Source organism: Zophobas morio, unplaced genomic scaffold (genome assembly GCF_036711695.1).
Source record: "Zophobas morio isolate AGI-343-1 ecotype UQ-CSIRO unplaced genomic scaffold, CSIRO_AGI_Zmor_V1 ptg000040l, whole genome shotgun sequence".
Lineage (NCBI taxonomy): Eukaryota > Metazoa > Arthropoda > Insecta > Coleoptera > Tenebrionidae > Zophobas > Zophobas morio.
This window is the reverse complement of record NW_026972145.1, coordinates 5,410,289-5,432,614: the sequence shown is the minus strand read 5'-3', so window position 1 is coordinate 5,432,614 and position 22,326 is coordinate 5,410,289. Positions and strand designations below refer to the sequence as shown.

The 22,326-nt window shown below is 35.4% G+C and overlaps 6 protein-coding genes and 1 long non-coding RNA gene across 9 annotated transcripts; 5 read left to right on the top strand and 2 right to left on the bottom strand.

Moving 5' to 3' along the window:
* Positions 1-382: 382 nt before the first annotated feature.
* On the bottom strand, positions 383-2,019 carry LOC135140530 (zinc finger protein 711-like). The gene is made up of 3 exons (XM_064071120.1): positions 1,948-2,019; positions 1,454-1,883; positions 383-1,315 (listed from the first exon to the last, which is right to left on the bottom strand). Exons 2-3 carry the CDS (start codon positions 1,832-1,834, stop codon positions 530-532), a joined length of 1,167 nt encoding a protein of 388 aa, XP_063927190.1. The 5' UTR covers positions 1,835-1,883; positions 1,948-2,019; the 3' UTR covers positions 383-529.
* A 3,846-nt stretch (positions 2,020-5,865) lies between these two features.
* On the bottom strand, positions 5,866-10,201 carry LOC135140529 (zinc finger protein 711-like). Of its 3 annotated transcripts, none has more exons than XR_010282260.1 (3): positions 10,136-10,201; positions 7,550-10,071; positions 5,866-7,502 (listed from the first exon to the last, which is right to left on the bottom strand). XR_010282260.1 is itself a non-coding variant. In XM_064071119.1 (3 exons), the coding sequence occupies exons 2-3, from the start codon at positions 9,950-9,952 to the stop codon at positions 8,441-8,443; spliced, it is 1,395 nt and encodes a 464-aa protein (XP_063927189.1). In that variant the 5' UTR covers positions 9,953-10,071; positions 10,136-10,201; the 3' UTR covers positions 5,866-8,440. The 3 variants fall into 3 exon arrangements, 2 of the variants coding, with proteins under 2 accessions (XP_063927189.1, XP_063927188.1); XM_064071119.1 differs by having other exon boundaries at positions 5,866-9,523; positions 9,641-10,071; XM_064071118.1 differs by having other exon boundaries at positions 5,866-10,071.
* Positions 10,202-11,925: 1,724 nt separating this feature from the next.
* LOC135140361 (zinc finger protein 626-like) lies at positions 11,926-12,801 on the top strand. Its single transcript, XM_064070855.1, has one exon. It carries the CDS (start codon positions 11,926-11,928, stop codon positions 12,799-12,801), a length of 876 nt encoding a protein of 291 aa, XP_063926925.1.
* Positions 12,802-14,437: 1,636 nt separating this feature from the next.
* LOC135140541 (uncharacterized) lies at positions 14,438-15,620 on the top strand. Its single transcript, XR_010282261.1, has 2 exons — positions 14,438-14,489; positions 14,544-15,620. It is a non-coding gene; the product is annotated as an uncharacterized LOC135140541 (long non-coding RNA).
* Positions 15,621-15,736: 116 nt separating this feature from the next.
* LOC135140360 (zinc finger Y-chromosomal protein-like) lies at positions 15,737-16,801 on the top strand. The gene has a single exon (XM_064070854.1). The coding sequence runs from the start codon at positions 15,737-15,739 to the stop codon at positions 16,799-16,801; it is 1,065 nt and encodes a 354-aa protein (XP_063926924.1).
* Positions 16,802-17,161: 360 nt separating this feature from the next.
* On the top strand, positions 17,162-19,422 carry LOC135140402 (zinc finger protein 729-like). The gene is made up of 2 exons (XM_064070931.1): positions 17,162-17,338; positions 17,385-19,422. The coding sequence occupies exon 2, from the start codon at positions 17,394-17,396 to the stop codon at positions 19,356-19,358; it is 1,965 nt and encodes a 654-aa protein (XP_063927001.1). The 5' UTR covers positions 17,162-17,338; positions 17,385-17,393; the 3' UTR covers positions 19,359-19,422.
* A 178-nt stretch (positions 19,423-19,600) lies between these two features.
* LOC135140483 (zinc finger Y-chromosomal protein 1-like) lies at positions 19,601-20,936 on the top strand. Its single transcript, XM_064071057.1, has 2 exons — positions 19,601-19,669; positions 19,718-20,936. The coding sequence occupies exon 2, from the start codon at positions 19,726-19,728 to the stop codon at positions 20,626-20,628; it is 903 nt and encodes a 300-aa protein (XP_063927127.1). The 5' UTR covers positions 19,601-19,669; positions 19,718-19,725; the 3' UTR covers positions 20,629-20,936.
* Positions 20,937-22,326: the final 1,390 nt, after the last annotated feature.

The window sequence follows — 22,326 nt, the reverse complement described above, 5'->3', positions numbered from 1 at the left end:
GAGTATATACTATGCATTGGCGGGGTGGAGTGGTAATAAAGAGAGAAGTTTAGGACATTTTTTATATTTTGTCGGTGCGGTCTCCACGTGTTGGCGGTGTCTTTGTAAGGCAGCTGCACGTGTGTGGACCTTCAACCTTGTCTGGCGGCACAATAACACGTCGGTAAGCAGAGAATAAATAAGTCGTTTCGTGGTGTAGTGGTAAGCATACCTGCCCTGAGAGCAAAGGGACGTGGGTTCGAATCCCACCGAGGCACAACATTTTTTCTCTGCTTACCTACACTTGTAAGGCGGCCGCCGTCTGAAGTGCGGCTCGCACAAAACCTCTGGTCGCGCCTGCGCACGTCGCATTTAACGGTTTTATTCCACGGAATTTTTTCCACGGAGTTTTTCTTACGGTTTTAGGATCACATTTGTTTCAGTTCGGTCGCGTAGCAAAATCCCTATCTCCTCCAAGCCTGCCGTAAGGAACTTCGTTCCAAAAAGTCTAAAAGTCTGCATACACTTTGTTTACACTTCACATGTAGTATCAAACCCGATTTTTGTCTGCTATTAAATGGTCAATTTTCGCTTTCAAGTGGTGCCTTTTTATGTGGTTTTTTAAATTCGAACTATTCTTAGTTTTGTGTGCACAATATGTGCATGGGTACCATTTCACGTCCCGATCGTTCAGGTGCCGTGCGTTAATATGCTCCTTTAAAGAACGAGGGTATTTGGTTTTGAATTGGCACTTTTCACAATCATACCATCCATCGAAATGCACGAATTTCACGTGGTTCGTTAGGATCGACCAATCTCTAGTCTTAAATGGACACTGTTGACATTCATACCACATGCCGTCCTTTTCGTCCAAATGACAACGGTTAACATGTCTCCTCAAGGATTTGTGGTTTTTATATCTAAAAGAGCACTGTTTACATTCGTACCATTTCGCGTCCTGGTCGTCCAGATGCTGTGTGTTAATGTGTCTTTGCAAACTGCCTTTCACTTTGCACTTGTAAGGACACTGAGTGCAGTGGTGCCACTCTATTTCGCTTTCGTCCAAATGTAGCGTATTCATGTGTCTATTTAAACCAGATCGGTATTTGGTTTTGAATTGGCATTTTTCACAATTGTACCATTTAATGTCCCCGTGTCCATTGGAATGTCGCGCTTTCACGTGTTTCTGCAAAACCCTCTTGTCTCTTGTTTTAACTGGACACTCATTGCACTGATACCACGTGATACTTTTCTCATCCGAATGCTGGCTTCTTACGTCACTCCTTAAGTTCGAACAATCTCTAGTCTTGTCCGGACCCTGTTGGCATTTGTTCCACTTGTCGTTCTCTTCGTCCAAATGACAAAGGTTCACGTGTCGAGTCAAAGATGAGTTGTGTTTACATCTAAATGAGCACTGTTTACATCTAAATGAGTACTGTTTACATTTGTACCATTTGGCGTCAGCGTCGTCTACATGTCGTGCGTTAATATGCCGTTTCGAATTTGGTTGTTCTTTAGACTGTTGACACTCTCGAATGTGACATAAACATTTAAGCAAAAAATGCGTCTCAAATCCGCACTTTACACAAACGTATTTTTGATTTTTGTGTTGCACAATTAAATCGTCGTTTTCGTGTTTAATTCCATGATGTTCTCTAGTGTGTTGCTTGAAAAGCAGCGTTAGTTCCGTTTGAAAACTGCAGTGTTTGCAATGGTAAGAATCAAGGGGGTTTTCGCAGTTAAAAGGTACCAAAGGCGACTGATGACGGCGAATGTGGTTCATCATCAGAAAAAACGACGTTGTAACGTATGGGCAAATTTTACAGCCATGTACGTTGACCAGAGTGGACTCCATGGGGGCGGTGACGGATTCGGAATATTGCAAAGTTACCAATTCGTCTAGTCTGAAATTCGTGTCGTATTGTTACGTTAAAAGATTATTATAAAAACGAATCTTGTATTACGAACCTGTAGATTAAAATATAAACAATTCACATTGTTTAGACATAACCTCAAAACGTTGGTCCCTTCAGGTACTTTTAACTTTAGTTGTTTCATGTTGGTAGTAAATTCATGAATAGGTCAAGATTAGGCAACACCTTATACAGGTCAATTGTCATTTTAAGCTTCAATTCGAGGTCTTGAGGCTAATGACTATTCTTCTGTTTTTTTATGCTTCGTGACCCTTAGAGCTCAAAAAATTAAGTTTCTCGTTTCCGTTTATCTCTCTAAATTACCAGATCGAATGTTGTCGAATTTTGACAATTTTTAGGAATATCGTATGAGATGACGTCATGTCCAAATTTTACAAAACTAATAATATGTTATTTAAACTGTTAACATCCGGATATTTGGATGAAAAATCAAACTTTGAATTTTTTTTATTTTTGTTTTTTGTTCTCGCGATTTTTTTTACTTATATTTGTCGATTTTTCGACTTATCTATTTTTCAATTTTCCGATATTTCAGTTTTGCGGTTGTTTAATTTTTCGATTTTTTAACTTTATGATTTTTCAATTTCAACGTTTCGAATTTTCGATTTCTTCGTTTTTCATTCTTCGATTTTTAAAATTTTTGATTTCCGATTTTTCAATGTTTCAATTTTGATTTTTTCTTATTTCCCGGTTTCATAATTTTTTGACATTTTCCGATTCTTCAATTTTTTAATCTAATTCGTATTTTGGATTTTTTTAATTTAACATTTTTCAACAGTTTTAATTTTTAATTTTCCAATTTTTCGCTTTTGCGCTGCTTCTATTTTTTAAACTTTGTATGTTTCGATTTGTCGATTTTTCAATTTCCCAATTTTTCAATTTTTCGATTTCCAAATTTCTCCGTTTTTCGAATTTTTAAATTCTACACATTTCAAGCTTTAGTTTTTCTGATCTTTCGACTTTTCAGCTTTCCGATTTTTAAGTCCATTTCGGAAAATCGGTTGCAGTTATCAAAGAAACGAACCCGGAACTGAGTTCTACAGTTCGAACTTTACAAAAAAATGTGTTTAGTTGAGTTTCGAAAATGTCAAAATTTGGCCGAAATGTGAAGAAGGGGAGACCATTGGAAAAATTTCACTTTTAAAAAAGTTTTCTAAAAATTCTGAAAAAATTCAGGGACGTAGATCTCGACGTGCTGATTCCAAAAATATAGGGTTTTGACGGTCACGGAGCAACATTTTCGAAAGAATCGCTACGAAATGCGAATTTTTGAGAATTTCTAAAAATCTCGATATTTCAACGGTCGATTCCGGAAAAACGGTTGCAATTTAATTTTTTTTTCAATTTTTTATTTTATTTATCCGATTTCTTAATTTTTTGACATTTCCATTTTTCCATTTTTCGAATTTTTTAATCTAATTCGGTTTTTCGATTTTTTTAAATTTTATATTTTTCAACTTTTTTAATTACTAATTTTCCAGTTTTTCAGTTTTTTACATATTTTAACATTTCGATTTCTCGGTTTTTCGACCTTTCGCCTTCTCCCTTTTTCAATTTTTCAACAATTAAAATTTGGATCAATTTCTCGAATTTTCTTTTTTTAATTTCTTTAATTTTTCGATCTTTTAGTTCTTCAATTATTCGATATTTTAAATTCTACATTTTCAAACTCTAGTTTTTGTGATTTTTCAATTGCTCGATTTTGCAAATGTTTTGATTTTCGATTTTTCAATATTTTTGATTTCCTATTTTTCAATGTCACAATTTTAAAAATTTTTAATTTGTCCGTTCTTTAATTTTTTGACATTTCGATTTTTCGATTCGTCAATTTTTCAATCTAATTCGTTTTTTTTTAATTTTAAATTTTTCAATTTTTTTGCTCCTAATTTGCCGCGTTTTAGCGTTTGGGCTGCTTCTATTTTTTAAATTTCGATTTCTCGATTTTTCAATTTTCCAATTTCTCAGTTTTTCGCCTTCTTGATTTTTTGTTTTTTTTTTTAAATTTTGGTGATTTCTCTCGATCTTTCAGTTCCTCAATTTTTGGATTTTTTTGAACTCTACATTTTTCAAGCTTTCGTTTTTGTGTTTCGATTTTTAGATTTCGAAAATTTTTTTATTTCTCAATTTTTTAACATTTCTATGTTTCGATTTTTTTAGTTCTTAGTTCTCCATTTTTCCATTTAAAAAAATTTTGACGTTTTGGTTTTGCGATTCTTCAATTTTTCAAATTTTTTAATTTCTAATTTGCCGATGTTTCGCTTTTTGGATTTTGAGCTGCTTCTATTTTTTAATTTTTCCGTTCTTCAATTTTTCGATTTTTTAAGCTTTCGTTTTGTAATGTGTCGTCTTCTCAATTTTTAATATAAAAATAACTCTGAAATCAAATTGTCAAAACGTAACCTCAAAATATTGGTACTTTGGGTGCTTAATGTTGGTAGTAAATTAGTGACGGATAAAGATTATGCAACACGTTATACAGCTTCTTGCCGTTTAATTATTATTCACAAAAAATTTTGTTTAAACTTCACAAGTGGCGTCAAACTCGATTTTTGTCTGCTATTAAATGTTTACTGTTCGCATTCAAATGATGATTTTTTATGTGGCGCTTTAAATTTGAAGGATTCTTAGTTTTGTATCGACAATGTGTGCATTTGTACCATTTCACTTCCTGCTCGTCCAAATGCCGTGCGTTAATGTGCCTTTTCAAACCCTGTTTCAGTCTATTCTTGTGAGGACACAAAGTGCATTGGTGCCACTCTATTTCGCCCTCGTCCAAATGCCAGCAATTCATATGATTCTTTAAAGAAGGGGGGTATTTGGTTTTGAATTGGCACTTTTCACAATCATACCATTTGACATCATATCCTTCCAAATGCTCGGATTTCATGTGCTTCTTTAGGGTCGAAGAATATTTATTCTTGAATGGACACTGTTTACATTCATACCACTTCGCGTCTAGATCGCTCTGCCATAAGCTGATTGTTGGCGTTCTCAGCTGATTTTTCTAATTTATGGCAAGGAACTCAGTTTTATAACAAGCCGCCAGGACCGGCCGTAGTAATCTATTGTTAAGGAAATTAACTTTTACGCAATGAGGTACTATCATAAAAACGAATTAAAACTGGGGAACTATAATATTTTTACTCCACTCAGGATCCTGAATTCAATACACATGATTACTAAAAATTCATTGTAATATTATTGTTAATATATATTTTACTTTGTTAATTAATAAAACTAAAAAACATATTTATAATAATAATAAAAAATATATAAAATACAGCTTTTGTTTAACACGTATAAGTAGCTACTTATCCCAGAAAGGAGGTGTTTTAAAAAAGCCCTACGCCCTGTAACTTCTCCCTTCATTGTTTACTCGAAAAAAGTGCTCGTATATGTTTTCATTTGCCGAGAGATCATTTTCAAAATATATTTATAATAAAAATATGCAAGTCTTGGTGATGAAAAATGTACTCCTAATAAATTATATTATTAAAGTACATAAAAAAATAGAAACAAATTTTATTTATTTTAAAAAAATCTCTCGCAAAGGCAGGTTTCTCTTTCTTCTTGAATCAATTATTTCGGGCAATAATGCGCCAAAGTAAAATCTGCCAAGTTTATCTGCCATCTTTTTACATATATTTCTTCGTCTTTATAAATTTTTTCTATATTTATTCCATTGGGTGTCCATATAACAAAATAAACTTGTGAAATACCCGTAACAAACATTTGTCCCTGGACTTGAAAGTAGTAATCATGATTTTTTTTTACTTTCAATTCTCTGTCTGTCAATGTACAAAATTTGATTATTTTTTTCTAACCGCTTCTTCGGGAGACAAATCTTGCGATTTTGAAGGACATTTAATTTCGACTAATGCACTTCTATCCTCTAGAACCCTGTCTGGACTAGCAGCCAAGTAAGGAAATCGTTTTGAAATAATTCACACCGTTCAATTTTTATATTTTTATTTATTTCAAAACACTTGACAGCTTTTTCCTCACTTTGTTGTCCATAGTATGTACGACTATTACCTCTAAATGTATTGTACAACACAGACTCCACAGTGTTAGCTGTTGTTGTAGTCTGTCTAAGTTTGTAAATACGTCAAAAATTTGAAGCCGTAACCCTAATTTCTCTTTCTTTTGCCCAAATGTGCTTGTTGCTAATGTCTATTTCAATTTGGTCTAAATTCAAAGATAATTTTTTCAAAAAAACCTCTTTGGCTGTCACAAATGTTTCTACATCCATGACAGGATTTTCTAAAAAATATTTAAACCATAATCGCAATCGGGACCAGCATACGTACATTTTTTTACGACATATTTTTTTACGAATACTTTGTCTAAGACGAGCTTGTTTTATAGACGAACAATACTTTTTTGTTATTAAACCAGGACCGTATTAATCACAATATATTCACTTATCCCCTCCAAAAAATTGATGATGTCAGCTCAAAAGTTTGCCGTATAATCCTATTTAAAATGTACAAAATATGATGAGTCTCTTCTTGTAATTTATCATTCTATTCATATTTTTTGGATTCGGATATACAGGGTGACTCAAAAAATTTAATGAATGCGCAAATTTATTTGATTGATTTAATCAGGAACTACAAAAGCGAATACTTTGAAATCTAATGTGAAAAAAAACATAATAGGCATGCAGTCGTCACGTTTCCGATAGCGAGGGAAGTACTGTCTAAACTCGTTAGACCAATTTTTTTGATTTTCCCATTTCTCCATTTCTCAATTTTTCAATGTTTCAGTTTGGGATTTTTTCACTGTTTCGATTCTTTAATTTTCCTTCCATTTTTAGGTTTTTCAATATTTCACCTTTGGAATTTTGCAATATTTCGTTTCTTCAATTTTTCAAATTTTTGATATTGTGTTTTCTCGGTTTTTAAATTTTTTGATATTTTAATTTTTCAGTTTTTAAAGTTTTAGGCTTTTAGATTTCTCACTATCTCGACTTTTCGATTTTTCAGTTCCATGATTTTTCAATTTGTCGAATTTTTAAATTTTAGATTTTTTGTTCTCGATCATTCAATTTTCTGAGTTTTCAGGCTTAGATTTTTTTGTTGTTCAATTCTTGGATTTTTAAAATTTTTGTTTTTTAAATTTTCCTATGAATAATCAGGTAGTAATCTTAAATTAGTATTGTGGCGATTTTGATATTCTCCGGCCTTTTTTTATATATTGGGGGGTCCTTTGGGCGCCAGCTGGGTAGTTAACCCAACAAGGAAAGGGACGAACGGACAACAAACTAATTTTCAGTAACTTTATATTAACAAACGCCCTTCGCGAAATGGTACCACCTCTACGATCTTACATGCTAAGTACTTTCCGCAAATTTACGTAAGCTCTTTCCTGGTGAAGCACTTCGGAGCGATCCTCTTATGTTCAAAGCTCCCCTAGGAGATGTTACCATAGTATGGGACAGCAACGATGGAGACGGCAACCAACCACGAATCGACGAATATGGGACAGTGACGACGGAGACGGTAACCAACCACGAATCGACGAATATGGGACAGTGACGACGGAGACGGCAACCAACCACGAATCGACGGCACCCGTACAAAGAACCTAGTTCCTCCTTCTATTTAAATATTCTAGGCCAAATAGGGACTCACCTAGCTGTTCTTGGTTCCTTATTTTGCCAAAATCTCGATTTTCACAGCAATTCAATTCGCTCAAAAAACGCTCTTCACCTCCTCTTTTTCTCGCCGCCCGTAAAAACCGATCCCACTCTTCCGCGACCTTGCTCACCGAGCGCGCTTAGATTTAAAAATCGTTACAGTATTTTCATATTTACTGTTGTTTTAAGGTCCGGAAACTTCTTTTCTTAATATTACAATAGTTTTTTTTTTATTATTATTATCATATTTTTAATTCGTTTGTATAGATTCTAATCATCCCAAATTTTATTATTGTAACTTAGGGTAATAGGGGATGATCCTTGTAAAAAGTACCATTCGTAGAGTGGACCTAATACGTCCATGTCCTACCTATTTAACGCCAGACTTGCAATTAATCACTGACATTTAATTTAAGTTTTGTACTAATATTTTATTGATCAGAGATAGGAAAAGATTATTTAAGGATATTTCGAGTAGCGTTTTCGTTTTAAATAACTTTAACGAGACGTAGATATTTGGCCCTTTTGTAGCAACTGTTGATTGCCATATATCTAAATAATTGAAGTGAAGAGTAATTATTTTAGATTTGTATTATCAAGTAGAGATCATTATTATTTAGCGGACGCGTCAAATATCGATTTTCGGTTTCGTAGTCTTAAGAATGCAATTATATTTAACCTTTGTCTGGGACTTACAATTTTAACTATTAATTCTGTTAAATTTATACTTAATACATTTTTTAAATGAATTCCACATCTTACTTATTACCTCTCCCTGATTGCAATTTAGCTATCCATTTCCAAGGAAAGGGGCCTACACCCAAATAAATAATTTTGTTAGTGTCCATGCTTGGCCACCGATAATAACACGTATGGACACGACACATCAAACTCGATTTTTGTCTATTAGATGGTCACCGTTCACATTCAAGTGCTGCGTTTTTATGTGGTGGTTTAAATTTGAAAGATTCTTAGTTTTGTGTGAACAGTGTGTGCATTCGTACCATTTCGCGTCCTGGTCGCTCAGATGCCGTGCGTTAATGTGACTTTTCAAACCGCTTTTGTTTTTGCTCCTGAACGCACACTCACTGCAGTGGTACCACTTAATTTCATTCTTGTCCAAATGCCAGCGATTTATATGAATCCTTAAAGACTGGGGGTATTTGGTTCTGAATTGGCACTTTTCACAATCATACCATTTAACACCATATCCTTCCAAATGCTCGAATTTCATGTGCTTCTTTACGGTCGAACAATCTCTAGTCTTGAATGGACACTGTGTACATTCGTACCACTTCGCGTCTTGGTCGTCCAGATGCCGTGCGTTAATGTGTCTTTTCAAACCGTCTTTGTCTTTGGACTTGTACGGACACTGAGTGCAGTGGTGCCACTTGATTTCATTCATGTCTAAATGCCGCCGATTTATATGTTTCTTTAAACAGTAGGGGTGTTTGGCTTTGTATTGGCACTTTTCACAATGATACCATTTTATGTCATGTCGTTCCAAATGCTGGGATTTCAAGTGTTTCGTTAGCGACGAACAATCTCTAGCCTTGTAAGGACACTGTTTACATTCATACCACTTCGCGTCTTGGTCGTCCAGATGCCGTGCGTTAATGTGTTTTTTCAAACCGTCTTTGTCTTTGGACTTGTACGGACACTCACTGCAGGGGTGCCACTCTATTTCGCTTTTGTCCAAATGCCGCGAATTAATGTGTCTATTTAAAACGTTCCGGTATTTGGTTTTGAATTGGCATTTTTCACAATTGTAGCATTTAATGCCTTTATGTTCGTTGGAATGTCGTGCTTTCACGTGTTTCTGCAAAAGCTTCTTGTCTATTGTTTTAACTGGACACTCATTGCACTGATACCACGTGATACATTTTCCATTCGAATGCTGGCTTCTCACGTCACTCCTTAAGTTCGAACAATCTCTAGTCCTGTCCGGACCCTGTTGGCATTCGTTCCACTTGTCGTTCTCTACGTTCAAATGACAAAGGTTCACGTGTCCCAACAAATCTGAGTTGCGTTTACATCTAAACGAGCACTTTTTACATTTGTACCATTTGGCGTCAAGGTCGTCTACATGTCGTGCGTTAATATTCCTTTTCGAATTTGGTTGTTCTTTAGACTGTTGACACTCTTGAATGTGACATAAACATTTAAGCAAAAAATGCGTCTCAAATCCGCACTTTCCACAAACGTATTTTTGATTATTGTGTTGTACAATTAAATCGTCGTTTTCGTGTTTAATTCCATGGTGTTCTTTAATGTGTTGCTTGAAAAGCAGCGTTAGTTCAGTTTGAAAACTGCAGTGTTTGCAATGGTAAGAATCAAGGGGGTTTACGCAGTTAAAAGGTACCAAAGGCGACTGATGACGGCGTATGTGGTTCATCATCAGGAAAAACGACGTTGTAACGTATGGGCAAATTTTACAGTCATGGACGTTGACCAGAGAGGGCTTCTTGGGGGGCGGTGACGGATTCGGAATATTGCAAAGTTACCAATTCGTCTAGTCTGAAATTCGTGTCGTATTGTTACGTTAAAAGATTATTATAAAAACGAATCTTGTATTACGAACCTGTAGATTAAAATATAAACAGTTCACGTTGTATACACATAACCTCAAAACGTTGGTCCCTTCAGGTACTTTTAACTTTAGTTGTTTCATGTTGGTAGGAAATTCATGAATAGGTCTCTACTGTGATCAGGATCATCTTGGTTATGCAACCAGTTATACTTAAAAATTGTTTAATTTTTGTTAAATCCCATCTACAATTTCCGTCAGTTTTTGACGTAACTCATTGTATACTTAAAAAAAAACATAAACAATTGAGTTTTCATTCAAAAAATTGCTAATATACTTTTATTGTACACCCATCACTTATTCAATATTGTGTGCTTCTATGGTTTTCTAACCTACAAAGATTCCAATCTGTTAGATGCGATACAGGTGACAATTTCCAATTTTAACCGTTCCAACAAGCTTTAAATTAAGTAACCAAAATTGCATCTGCTTCTCTGGTGTAATAAAACGGTTTTAGGGAACCAAAATGTCCACAACTGCACTCAATGCTCTTATTTTACAACGTCACTATTTCTTATGATGAACCACGTGAGACGACACCGATCTCTGGAAAAATTTACATGTTCTAACTCCAAAATTGAAGTTTATTACTGCAGAGACTGCCGTTTTCAAACGGAATTAATGGTTGTGTTCAAACAACACTTTTTTCAATATCACGGCCTCAAGAGAGAATCTAGAGACGATTTATCAAGTGGGGACTTCACTGTACAAAATTACGTTTGCGAAAATTGCGACTTTCGAACGAATTTCTCGCTAAAGTTGCTTCGACACACTTTTGAATGCACAGAAAAAAAACGAAATCTTCAACGTGTGAGTTATATCAGAGAGAAACGGTATGCTTGTGATAAGTGTCCATTTAAAAGTGCACGTAACGAAGGCTTAAGAATCCACATAAATTGTGTCCATTTGGATGAACAAAATGCTGAATGGTACGAGTGCGAACAATGCCCATTTAAAACTAAATTCAAAAGAAGTTTAAAAGGGCACATAAATCGCTTACACTTGAACGAACGAGACGTTAAATGGCACCAATGTAAAGAGTGTTTATATAAAACTAAGGCGAAGTCAGACTTAAACGCACATATTATTAGGAAACATGTGAATGAAGAAGACATAAGGTGGTATGAATGCGAACATTGCCCATTCAAAACTAAACACTCGTATAATTTAAAAAAACACGTAATTGTGCAACATTTGGATGAAGAAGAAGTGAAGTGGTACGAATGTGGGGATTGTTCATACAAAGGTAAAACCAAAGCTAATTTAAAAAACCATCTAAAGGTCCATTTGGATTGCAAATCGTATCAATGCGAAGATTGTCGATATAAGGCGAAACGCAAGGGTGATTTAAGGCGTCATATAAATAGCTGCCATTTGAATGGGATTGAAGCTAAATGGTACGAATGCGGGCAGTGTCCTTACAAAAGTAAAAATAAATCATGTTTTTATACACACAAAAAAAAACACGTGTCGGATTTAGTTGATGTGTGATTGTATTAAGTTGTATTTATATAATTATATTTGAAATAAAATTTCAAATTGTGCTAGTTTGAATTTGACCTCATGACTTTTTTATGATTGGTTAATGACCATTCGCGACGTTGCCAGATGCCGTGAGCAAAAACGAAGTGTCATTTTTGACGTAAAAATTTTAGGTTAAGAACTGACTCATTTCGAAGTGTCATAAGATCCTATATCCTAAACCAAGTACCGCAGACGATGTCTTCCAGTTTTAACTGTCCCCAGGTAGCCGCAATGTAATAAAACGCTTTTAGGTCACCAAAATGTCAACTTCCTTAGAAAAATTTACGTGCTCAAAGGGCTTAATTGAAGTGTACTATTGTAAAGTCTGCAATTTTAGAACGGAACTGACGATTCTGTTCAAACTACACATTAATAAACATTACGACCCTAAAAGAAAACCTAGAGACGATTTATCGAGTGACGACTTCACCATACAAAATTACGTTTGCGAGAAATGCGGCTTCGAAACAAATCTCTCGCTGAAGTGGCTTCAACACACTTCAGCATGTACAACACGGAAAAAAAATCTTCAAAATGACGAAATGCGTTGGTATTACTGTACGGAATGCCCCTACAAAGCTAAATTCAAACGTAATTTAACCCGTCATGTAAGAAATCACAATTTGAACAAGCGCTATGCATGCAACAAGTGTCCATTTCGGAGTAAATATAACTCGAGTTTAAGAAACCACATAAATCAAATGCACATGGACGAACAAGATGTTAAATGGCACGAGTGTGTTAAATGTCCTTTCAAGACCAAAGCGAAAGGCAGTTTAACAAGGCACATTAAAACGTTACACTTGAACGACGAAGATGTTAAATGGTACGAATGCACTGAGTGTCCTTTCAGAGCCAAATATAAAACGTCTTTGAAGCTACACGTGACTGTTAGACATCTAGATGAAGAAAAAATCGAGTGGCATAAATGTGAAGACTGTTCGTACAAAAGTAAAACGAAAAGTAATTTAAAACATCACGTGAGGGTGCATTTGGAGATCAAATCGTATCAGTGCGAGTATTGTCCGTATAAGGCGAGACGCAGTGGTGATTTAAAGAGTCATGTGAATTTCCGTCATGTGGAACATGAAAGTGAAAGTGAAACTATATGGTTGAAGTGTGAACAATCTCCATAATGAAATTAAAAATTGATCTTATTTTTAAAAATATTTTTTAGCATTTGTGTAAGATTGTGAATAAAAGAGAATGTAATGTTTATTTTTTTATCTTACATGTTTCAAATAAATAAATAATAAAAACACTGCGCATTAAAAATCATTCATATCTTCGCGGTAACCTAACATTTGTCACTGTATTCCACCAACATCGCCGGTGAAAAACGTTAGGTAACACTTTCATTACATAAAATTCATTAATCAGTTGAGTTATTAAAAAGTTTTCGAAAAATTTTGATTACATTTGATAACAACTGGTGCATTGATAAGAAGCAAAAAGAAAATAATGTTCGTAATAAGAATTTAATATCTTCAGTTTTACATCATTTTATTATCATAATAGCTATCGTAAATTTGGTATCTGTCATGTGGCAACCATGGCGAAGTTACTAGACGACAATTGGGCCGAAGATTCCAAAGTTTTAAGGGCGATTACCAGAATGAGGAGAGGGTGGGTGGGCGGGCCTATCGCTTGCTTATAAAAGACTGTAGGAAAAAGTTACAGTTAGCCCCGCCCACCCACCCGTTCTCTCATTTTTCTTCTTTTGAAATAAGAAATAAATCTTATAGCAAGAAGTACAACAGAAAAAATTACGATGAGAGCTTTTTTTACTTCTTATTAATACACTTCTCACTCTACAAAAGAACAAACAGTTAACCCCGCCCACCCGCCCCGCCACCATTTCAGTGATTAATTTGATATGCTGTAGTTACGTTGTCATCGACGTTGACTTTTCAACCAATCAAATTGGGGTGGTCTGCAGTGCTGCCAACCTGAAGGAAAATCCCCTGAAGTAGCTGGGACATTTTTTCTGGTTGACAGCACTAATTCTACGAAAATCAAATTTTCATAGAGATAATGAGGTCCACTAATATTAAGCCATATAATCACCTGTTCACCGAAATCCGCATATTTTAAAGAGCTGTCATCCTTTTCTGCACTGTAGCTTTTAAATCTACTAGATTTATTGATATTTGTCTCAAAAACAGATTAGGTATTATAGCTACAAGGGCTTACATTTTACCCTTACACAACAAGAAAGGTAAATCATGTTTAAAATTGTAAATTTTTGTAGGCCAGTATCGATTTTGCAATTAGTCTCCGCCCCGTCAGTGTGACAACAAATGAAAAATTCATCACGATTGAGATCGAGACGGATGGGTGGGGTTTCTCTCTTGGTTTTCTTTTTTAATTAATGCATTTCATTTTCTTCGTATAACACGATTACTTAAGAACACATTTTACAATTAAGCTCCGCCCCTCGGCTTACGGCGAATAAAAAAATCGTCAGAATTGAGAGAGGGCGGGTGGGTGGGGCTTATATTTTGCCTTCTTTTTCTTAACATACATAGCCATCTTTTCACAACAAAAAACTTCAAACATAGTTAAAATGGTATTTTTGCAAAGAAATATGGATTTTCGGAGCTTAATTGCAAAATCGTTATTTCCTTATACAAATTTTCCATTTTAAACATATTTTAAATTTCATGTTATGAAAAGAATTTTAAAATAAAAAGGCAAAAATAAATTTAATTCATCACGAGGAATTTGGCAACACTGGTCAATTGTTTCATTTATTTTACTTGTTTTGTGATTCTATGGTTTCATAACCTACAAAAAACATTCAAATCTGTCAGATGTATCACAGGTGATAATTTCAACAAAATTTAAATTAAATAACCAAAATTGAACTGGTTTTCAGGTGTAATAAAACGGTTTTAGGGAACCAAAATGTCAACATTGGAGTTGGAATCTTCAAAGAAAAATGTTCACAACTGCACACAATGCCCTTATTTTACAACGTCACTTTTTCTTCTAAATAACCACGTGAGACGACACCGATCTAGGGAAAAATTTACATGTTCTAACTCCAAAATTGAAGTTTATTACTGTAAAGACTGCTATTTTCAAACGGAATTAATGGTTGTGTTCAAACAACACTTTATTAAATATCACGGCCTCAAGAGAGAATCTAGAGACGATTTATCAAGTGGAGACTTCAGCATACAAAATTACGTTTGCGAAAATTGCGGCTTCCGAACAAATTTCTCGCTAAAGCTGCTTCGGCACACTTATGAATGCAGGGGGATGAATTTAAATCGTCGACGTGTGATTTATGTCACAAAGAAACGGTATGCGTGTGATAAGTGTCCATTTAAAAGTGCACATAATACTAGCTTAAGAAACCACATAAATTGTGTCCATTTAGATGAAGAAAATGCTAAATGGCACAAGTGTGAACAATGCCCGTTTAAAACTAAATTGAAAAGTAGTTTAAAAATCCACATAAGTCGATTACACCCCAACGAACGAGACGTTAAATGGCACCAGTGTAAAGAGTGTTTATATAAAACTAAGGTGAAGGCAGATCTAAGAAAACATATAATTATGACACACTTGAGCGACGAAGAGGTAAGGTGGTACGAATGTGAACATTGCCCATTCAAAACTAAACACTCAAAAAATTTGAAAAAACATGTAATTGTGCAACATTTGGATGATGACGAAGTGCAGTGGTACGAGTGTGGAGATTGCTCGTACAGGGGTAAAACCAAATATAATTTAAAAAAACATGTAAAGGTCCATTCGGATTTCAAATCGTATCAGTGCGAAAATTGTCCATATAAGGCGAAACGCAAGGGTGAATTAAGACGTCATATAAATATCTCCCATTTGAATCAAATTGGAAGCTAAATTTAGTTGATGTGTGATTGTATTAAGTTGTATGTATATAATTATGTTTGAAATAAAATTTCAAATTGCGCTAGTTTGAATTTCACATCGACTTTTTTTATGATTGTTTTGGCAACGTTGCCCAGTGATCAATTTTTGAGGTTATGTTGTTGCAAAAATGTGGGGTTAGTACGTGTCATAAAACTTTTTTAGACAACCAAAATGTCAACATTGCAATATTCCGAAGCAGTTACAGCCCAAGGGAGATCTTCCTGGAAAAACGTCCACAACTGTAAACTGTGCCCCTATTTTACAACTTCGTTTTTCTTGATGGTGAACCACGTGAGACGACACCGCGCCCCCCTGGAACGATTTACGTGCTCAGAGGCCGAAATTGAAACGTATTATTGTAAAGACTGCGATTTTAAAACCGAACTAACGATTGAGTTCAAACAACACATTAATAAATATCATAGCGTTAAAAAAGAATCAAGAGATTTCAGCGTTCGCGAAAAATGCGACTTTGAAACAAATCTGTCGTTGAAGTGGCTTCTGGAGACGTCACCATATACTAGAGATTCCAATCAAATTGACAAAGTGTGTTCCTACAAAAGTAAACTCGAAAATCATTTAGATAACCAAGAAGAAAAATGGTACAAGTGCGACCAGTGTCATTTCAAAACCAGAGCGAAGACGTCTTTAAAAAGCCACATAAATAGCTTTCATTTGGACGAAGAATACGTTAAATGGTACGAATGCAATCAGTGTCCATTCAAAACTAAGCATAAAAACTCTTTAAAGTTACACGTAGTTGCGAAACATCAAAACCAAGAAAAAATAAAGTGGTACGCGTGTGAAAATTGTGCGTTCAAAACCAAACGGATAACGCAGTTAAAAATGCACGTGTTGGGTCTACATTTGGATGAAAAGGAAGTTAAGTGGCACGAATGCGAAGAGTGTCCTTTCAAAGCTAAACTTCGCAGAAATTTAAAGAGGCACGTTCGGATTCACCATTCGGAAAAACCAGAACGGTTTGAATGTGCAAATTGTTCATATGAAACTAACACTAAAGCTAAATTAAAAAGACATGGAAAGGTTCATGTGGATGTTAAATCATATCAGTGTGAACATTGTCCATACAAGGCGAAATGCCCTGAGTATTTGAAGCGTCATATGAATAACCGACATTTGGATGGGAGTGAAGCCAAATGGTACAAATGCGAACACTGTCCTTACGAAAATAAAAATGCGTCGTGTGTGTCCGCACACAAAAAAATTCATGTGTAATAAAAGTTAGTGTTAAGTTGAATTATTTTTGAGCATGTATTTATACAATTTAAAACAGAAAAGTTCAAGTGAGAAACCTAATCTGTCAAATTTGAATTCTAACACCTAGTCAGTAGTACCAACCCACAAAACAATGCTTGTAGAGAGTTTGTGGTGGTTTGTGATATACTGTGACATTGTTTTCAGAGGTGGAAGCGGTGTTTGAAAAAACACTAAATTATAAAAAAAAATAACATTAATATCTTCCCGATACCCAATCAATATTGATTTCGATAAATGTCAGCTATTAAACGTCAAACAATTTTCTACCAACCTCTTCGGTGAAAAACCCTACACAATATTTACGTGAAATGAGTCAAATGAGTGAATTCGTTCCAGACGCGTTACGACGCATCCTTTAACTCGTTGTCCCTGAAGGTGCCACTAAACAATACGAAACTGGTTCCCACATCGACATAGCAAAGACTATTCTAACGAAAAGTCGAGGAATTTTTAGGTTATGTGCCTATGAGTTTACGCTCTGCTTGAGTTCTTTGAGTAAGAAAAGCCAGTTTTCTTGCCTAGTGTGATGAAACGGTTTCAGGCCACCGCAATGTCGATTTTGGAGTACTGCAAAGCTTTCACGCTCGGTGGAAAATCTTCATGGAGAAACGTGCACACTTGTAACCTGTGTCCGTATTTTACAACATCGTTTTTTCTTATGACGAACCACGTGCGACGACACCGTTCATCTTTGGAAAAATTTACGTGCTCAAACGCCAAAATTGAATTATATTATTGTAAAGATTGCGACTTTAAGACAGAATTAACGATTGTGTTCAAACAACACTTTAACACCCATCACGGAATTAAAAGTGAACGTGGAGAAAATTCCTGCATCCAAAACTACGTTTGCGAAAAATGCGCCTTCGAAACGAATTTTTCATTGAAGTGTCTTCAGCATAATTTAGCATGCGTGCAAGACGAAATACGTTGGTATTACTGTACAGAATGTCCCTACAAAGCCAAACTCGACTCCAACTTAAAACACCATATCGCAAATCGACATTTAGACAAGCGGTATGCATGTGACAAGTGTCCGTATAAAAGTAGGTGGAAGGCAGCTTTTAAAATCCACGTTAATAGCAACCACTTAGCCGATGACGATGGTGAATGGTACGAGTGTGAAAAATGTCCATTCAAAGCTAGAATAAAACGTAACTTAAAAAAACACATCTACTACATGCACCCGAACGAAGACGATATTAAATGGTACGAATGCGAAGAGTGTCCCTTTAGAACTAGATACGAAAGGTATTTAAAGAATCACGTGATTGCGAAACATCTAGACGCAGACAAAATTAAGTGGTACGAATGCGAAAAGTGCCCATACAAATCTAAACGGGCTATGAATTTAAAAAATCATCTAACCTATCACCACGTAGACGAAGAAAAAGTGAAATGGTACGAATGTGAAAATTGCCCGTACAAAACTATGCAGCCGTTGTGTTTAAAACGTCACATAAAGAAACATTTAGACAAGTGGTACGAATGCGAAGAGTGTCCGTTTAAAACTAAATATAAGTCCTCGTTAGAGAAGCACGTGAACGCTAAACATTCACTAAAACCGAAAAAAACAAATCTAAAAAACGAACGTGATTTGGTTAAATGGTACAACTGCGAACAGTGTCCGTATAAAAATAGATACTTGAGAACTTTAAAAAACCACATGAAACTGGCGCATTTAGACGAACAAGAAGGTGAGTGGTACAAGTGTGACAAATGTCAGTTTAAAACCAGATTGAAGTCTAGTTTAAAACCACACATACGTAATCGTCACTTAGTAGATTCAGGAAACCCGAAATGGTATGAATGTGCCGATTGTTCATATAAAAATGAAAAAGAATGCAACTTAAAGCGACACATAAAAAGCCGGCATTCAGACGTCACGTTGCATCAATGCAACTATTGTCCATACGCAGGTAAATCGAATCGGCGCTTAAACGAACATATAAACAACCGCCATTTGGTTAAATGGCACAACTGTGACCAGTGTCCGTATAAAAGTAGATACGTAAGAACTTTAAAAAACCACACGAAACTGGTCCATTTAGGTGAAAAAGTGTGTAAATGGCACAAGTGCGAAAAATGTCTTTTTAAAACGAGACTAAAATCTAGTTTAAAACAACACATACGTAATTGTCACTTGAACGAGGAAGATGGTAAATGGTACCAATGTGATGAGTGTCCTTTCACAACTAAATTTAAACCGGCTTTAAAGGAGCACGTAAACGTTACACATTCACAAAACCCCGAGTGGTTTAAATGTGCCAATTGTTCGTATAAAAATAAAAGGAAGGGTTGTTTGAAATTACACATAACTAACCACCATTTAGATACCAAGTTGTATCAGTGCAAATTTTGCCCATATACAGCCAAAATGGGCGATACTTTAAAAACCCACATGAACATCTGCCACGCCGATGGAAAAGAGGCTAGGTGGTATAAATGTGAACAGTGTCCTTACAAAACTAAGAGTCCTACGTGTTTCTATAAACACAAAAAAAAACACGTGTAGAGAGAGGTGTTGTAGTATTAATTTATGTTTTAATTTATTTAATAAATGTGATGCTTGTAAAAAATTGGTCGAACGTTATTCCAAAAGAACTTCCCTCGCCTGGTGGTGATATATTAGATAATTTGAAAAATAAAAAAAAAAAGGGTTGAATTAGTCAATTTTTAATTTTTTTGGTTTTGGCGGGAACACTTGAACGTGACATTTATGGATACTGTTGTGTGATTGGTGGTTACGAATTTAAGGTTATGTACAAAAATTTCTAATAAATCTTAATTGTTTTGAGTTTTATCTGGTTACCCCAACGGGTTTGGGTAAGCAAAGTGTCACTTTTTCTCCTAGTGTGATATAACCGTTTTAAGTGGCCCAAATGTCAACTTTGGAATTTTCGCAAGCTTCCATAACCCGTGAAAGCTCCTCGTGGAAGAACGTCCACAATTGTAAACAATGCCCATATTTTACAACGTCGCTTTTACTTATGATGAACCACGTGAGGCGACACCGATCTCCGGAAAAATTTACCTGTTCGACGTCCAAAATTGAAGTTTATTACTGTAGAGACTGCCATTTTCAAGCGGAATTAATGGTTGTGTTCAAACAACACTTTTTTGAATATCACGGCCCTAAGAAAGAATCTACCGATGCCCCAGTGGGTGGGGACTTCAGTATACAAAATTACGTTTGCGAAAATTGCGACTTTCGAACAAATTTCTCACTAAAGTGGCTTCAGCACACTTCCGAATGCACAAGAAAGAACCAAAATCTCCAAAGTGTGACGAATCAACCATTTGAGTGCGACAAGTGTCCATTTAAAAGTGCACGCAAAGCAGGCTTAAAAATCCACATAAATTGTAGCCACTTGGACGAACAGGACGCCGAATGGCACAACTGTGAACAATGTCGATTTAAAACTAAAATCAAAGGCAATTTAAGAAGGCACGTAAACAGCTTCCACGTGAACGCAGAAGACGCTAAGTGGTACGAATGCAAACAGTGTCCGTTCAAAACTAAACGGGCGTCGAGTTTAAAGAATCACGTGATTTTTCGGCATCTGGATGACCGAGAGGTCAATTGGCACCGGTGCCAGGAGTGTTCGTTCAAAACCAAGGATAAGCGAAGTTTAAGCATACACGTGATGTTGAAACATGTCGACGAAGAAAAAATTAAGTGGTACGAATGTGACAATTGCCCGTTCAAAACTAAGCTTCCGAAGAATTTGAAGATGCACGTGATTCGAATTCATTCTAAAAACCGGTGTGGTATGAGTGTATGAACTGTTCGTATAAAAGTAAACGAAAACACGATTTAAAAGTGCATGTAAAGGTCCATTTGGATGTGAAATTGTATCGCTGTGGATGGTGTCCATATAAGACGAAACGCAGTGACACTTTCAAGCGGCATATGAATAAGCGGCATTTGGATGCTACGGGTGTTAAATAGGCAACCAAATGAAATTTTCGATAAAAACCACACTGGAGAAACTCGATTGTGATCAACAAAATTATATTGTATATAATAAAAATTCTTTTGCAATTTTATCTCCTCGTAGGAAATTAATTTTCGTTATTGCCGTTTTTTTGTCGTAATTTTATTTTATTATTGTATATTCATTAATAAAAACGTTAAAAACTTTTTACAATTTTGTAGAACAATAAAATGCAGTTATAAAATTGTTCACTGAAATGGAGGTGGGGTGGGTGGGCGGGGTTAATTATTTGTTCCTCTGGAGAGTGGGAATGGGATGAGAACTAATAGAATCTAGGCTGTAAAAAAGAAAAAAAGCTCAAATAGTAACTTTTTTTGTTGTACTATTTGCTATAAGAATTATTTCGTACTTCAGAAGAAACAAATGAGAGAACGGGTGGGTGGGCGGGGCTAAAATATTAGCTTTTCAACGGAGTCTTATAAACAAATAGTAGCCCCGCCCACCAATTATTTTTTTATTAGAGGACATATCATTTACTGAAAACAATCATATCTTAGCAAGTATTAGCCCCACCCACCCGCCCTCTTCTCATTCCAACGACAAATTTTGTTCCTCTTCAGTATGAGTTACACTTTTCATTCGGAGCAGATAAAATTAATCACTGAAATGGAGGCGGGTGGGTGGGCGGGATTAATTATTTATTCCTCTGGAGAGTGGGAATAGGTTGGGAACTAATAGAATCTAGGCTGTAAAAATGTAAAAAAAGCTCAAATCGTAACTTTTTTTCCGTTGTATTATTTGCTATAAGATTTATTTCTTATTTCAGAAGAAAAAGGAAGTGGGAACGGGTGGGTGGGTGGGGCTAAGTTAAATTTTTCCTTACAGAGTCTTTTATAAGCAAGCAATAGCCCCGCCCACCCACCCTCTCTTCATTCTCATGATCACCCTTAAAACTGTTATTTAATGACAACTTTATTATCTTATTAGAATCTTCGGCCGTATTGTCGTTTAGTAACTTCGCCATGGTTGCCACATCGGCAACAAATCTCTGTACAACATCCCGAGTCCTAAAATTAGAGGTACCAACTTTACGACAGTTATTATGATAATAAAATGATGCAAAACTGAGCATCTCAGATTCTCATTACGAGGATTATTTTCTTTTTGCTTCTTATTAATGCGTCAGCATATATTGTGATCAAAATTTTTCGAAAACTTTTTAATAAATCATCTAATTGATGAATTAGCCATGGTATGAGAAAACAGTCTTCTGCTTAAAATGCTACATTTTTGCAAAGAAATATGGATTTTGCGACTATAATAATTTGCCATTTTAAACATATTTTAAGATTCATGTTATGAAAAGATGGTTATGTATATTAAGAAAAGAAAGGCAATGTATAAGCCCCGCCCACCCACCCTGTCTCAATTGTGATAATTATTTTATTCTTAGAAACTTAAAACACATTTAAAATGGTAAATTTTGCCAACGAATAAAAACTTCATTGCTATTTAGATCAGGGCAGGTATGGGTGCAGCTTAATC

Coding starts and splice junctions, on each gene's coding strand:
- LOC135140530 (XM_064071120.1), bottom strand. CDS start 1,834: ATGGAGTCCACTCTGGTCAACGTACATGGCTGTAAAATTTGCCCATAC. Junction 1,316..1,453: donor GGCATATTAACGCACGACAT/GTAGACGACGCT, acceptor GAGAACGACAAG/TGGAACAAATGCCAACAGGG.
- LOC135140529 (XM_064071118.1), bottom strand. CDS start 9,952: ATGATGAACCACATACGCCGTCATCAGTCGCCTTTGGTACCTTTTAAC.
- LOC135140361 (XM_064070855.1), top strand. CDS start 11,926: ATGTCAACTTCCTTAGAAAAATTTACGTGCTCAAAGGGCTTAATTGAA.
- LOC135140360 (XM_064070854.1), top strand. CDS start 15,737: ATGTCAACATTGCAATATTCCGAAGCAGTTACAGCCCAAGGGAGATCT.
- LOC135140402 (XM_064070931.1), top strand. CDS start 17,394: ATGTCGATTTTGGAGTACTGCAAAGCTTTCACGCTCGGTGGAAAATCT.
- LOC135140483 (XM_064071057.1), top strand. CDS start 19,726: ATGTCAACTTTGGAATTTTCGCAAGCTTCCATAACCCGTGAAAGCTCC.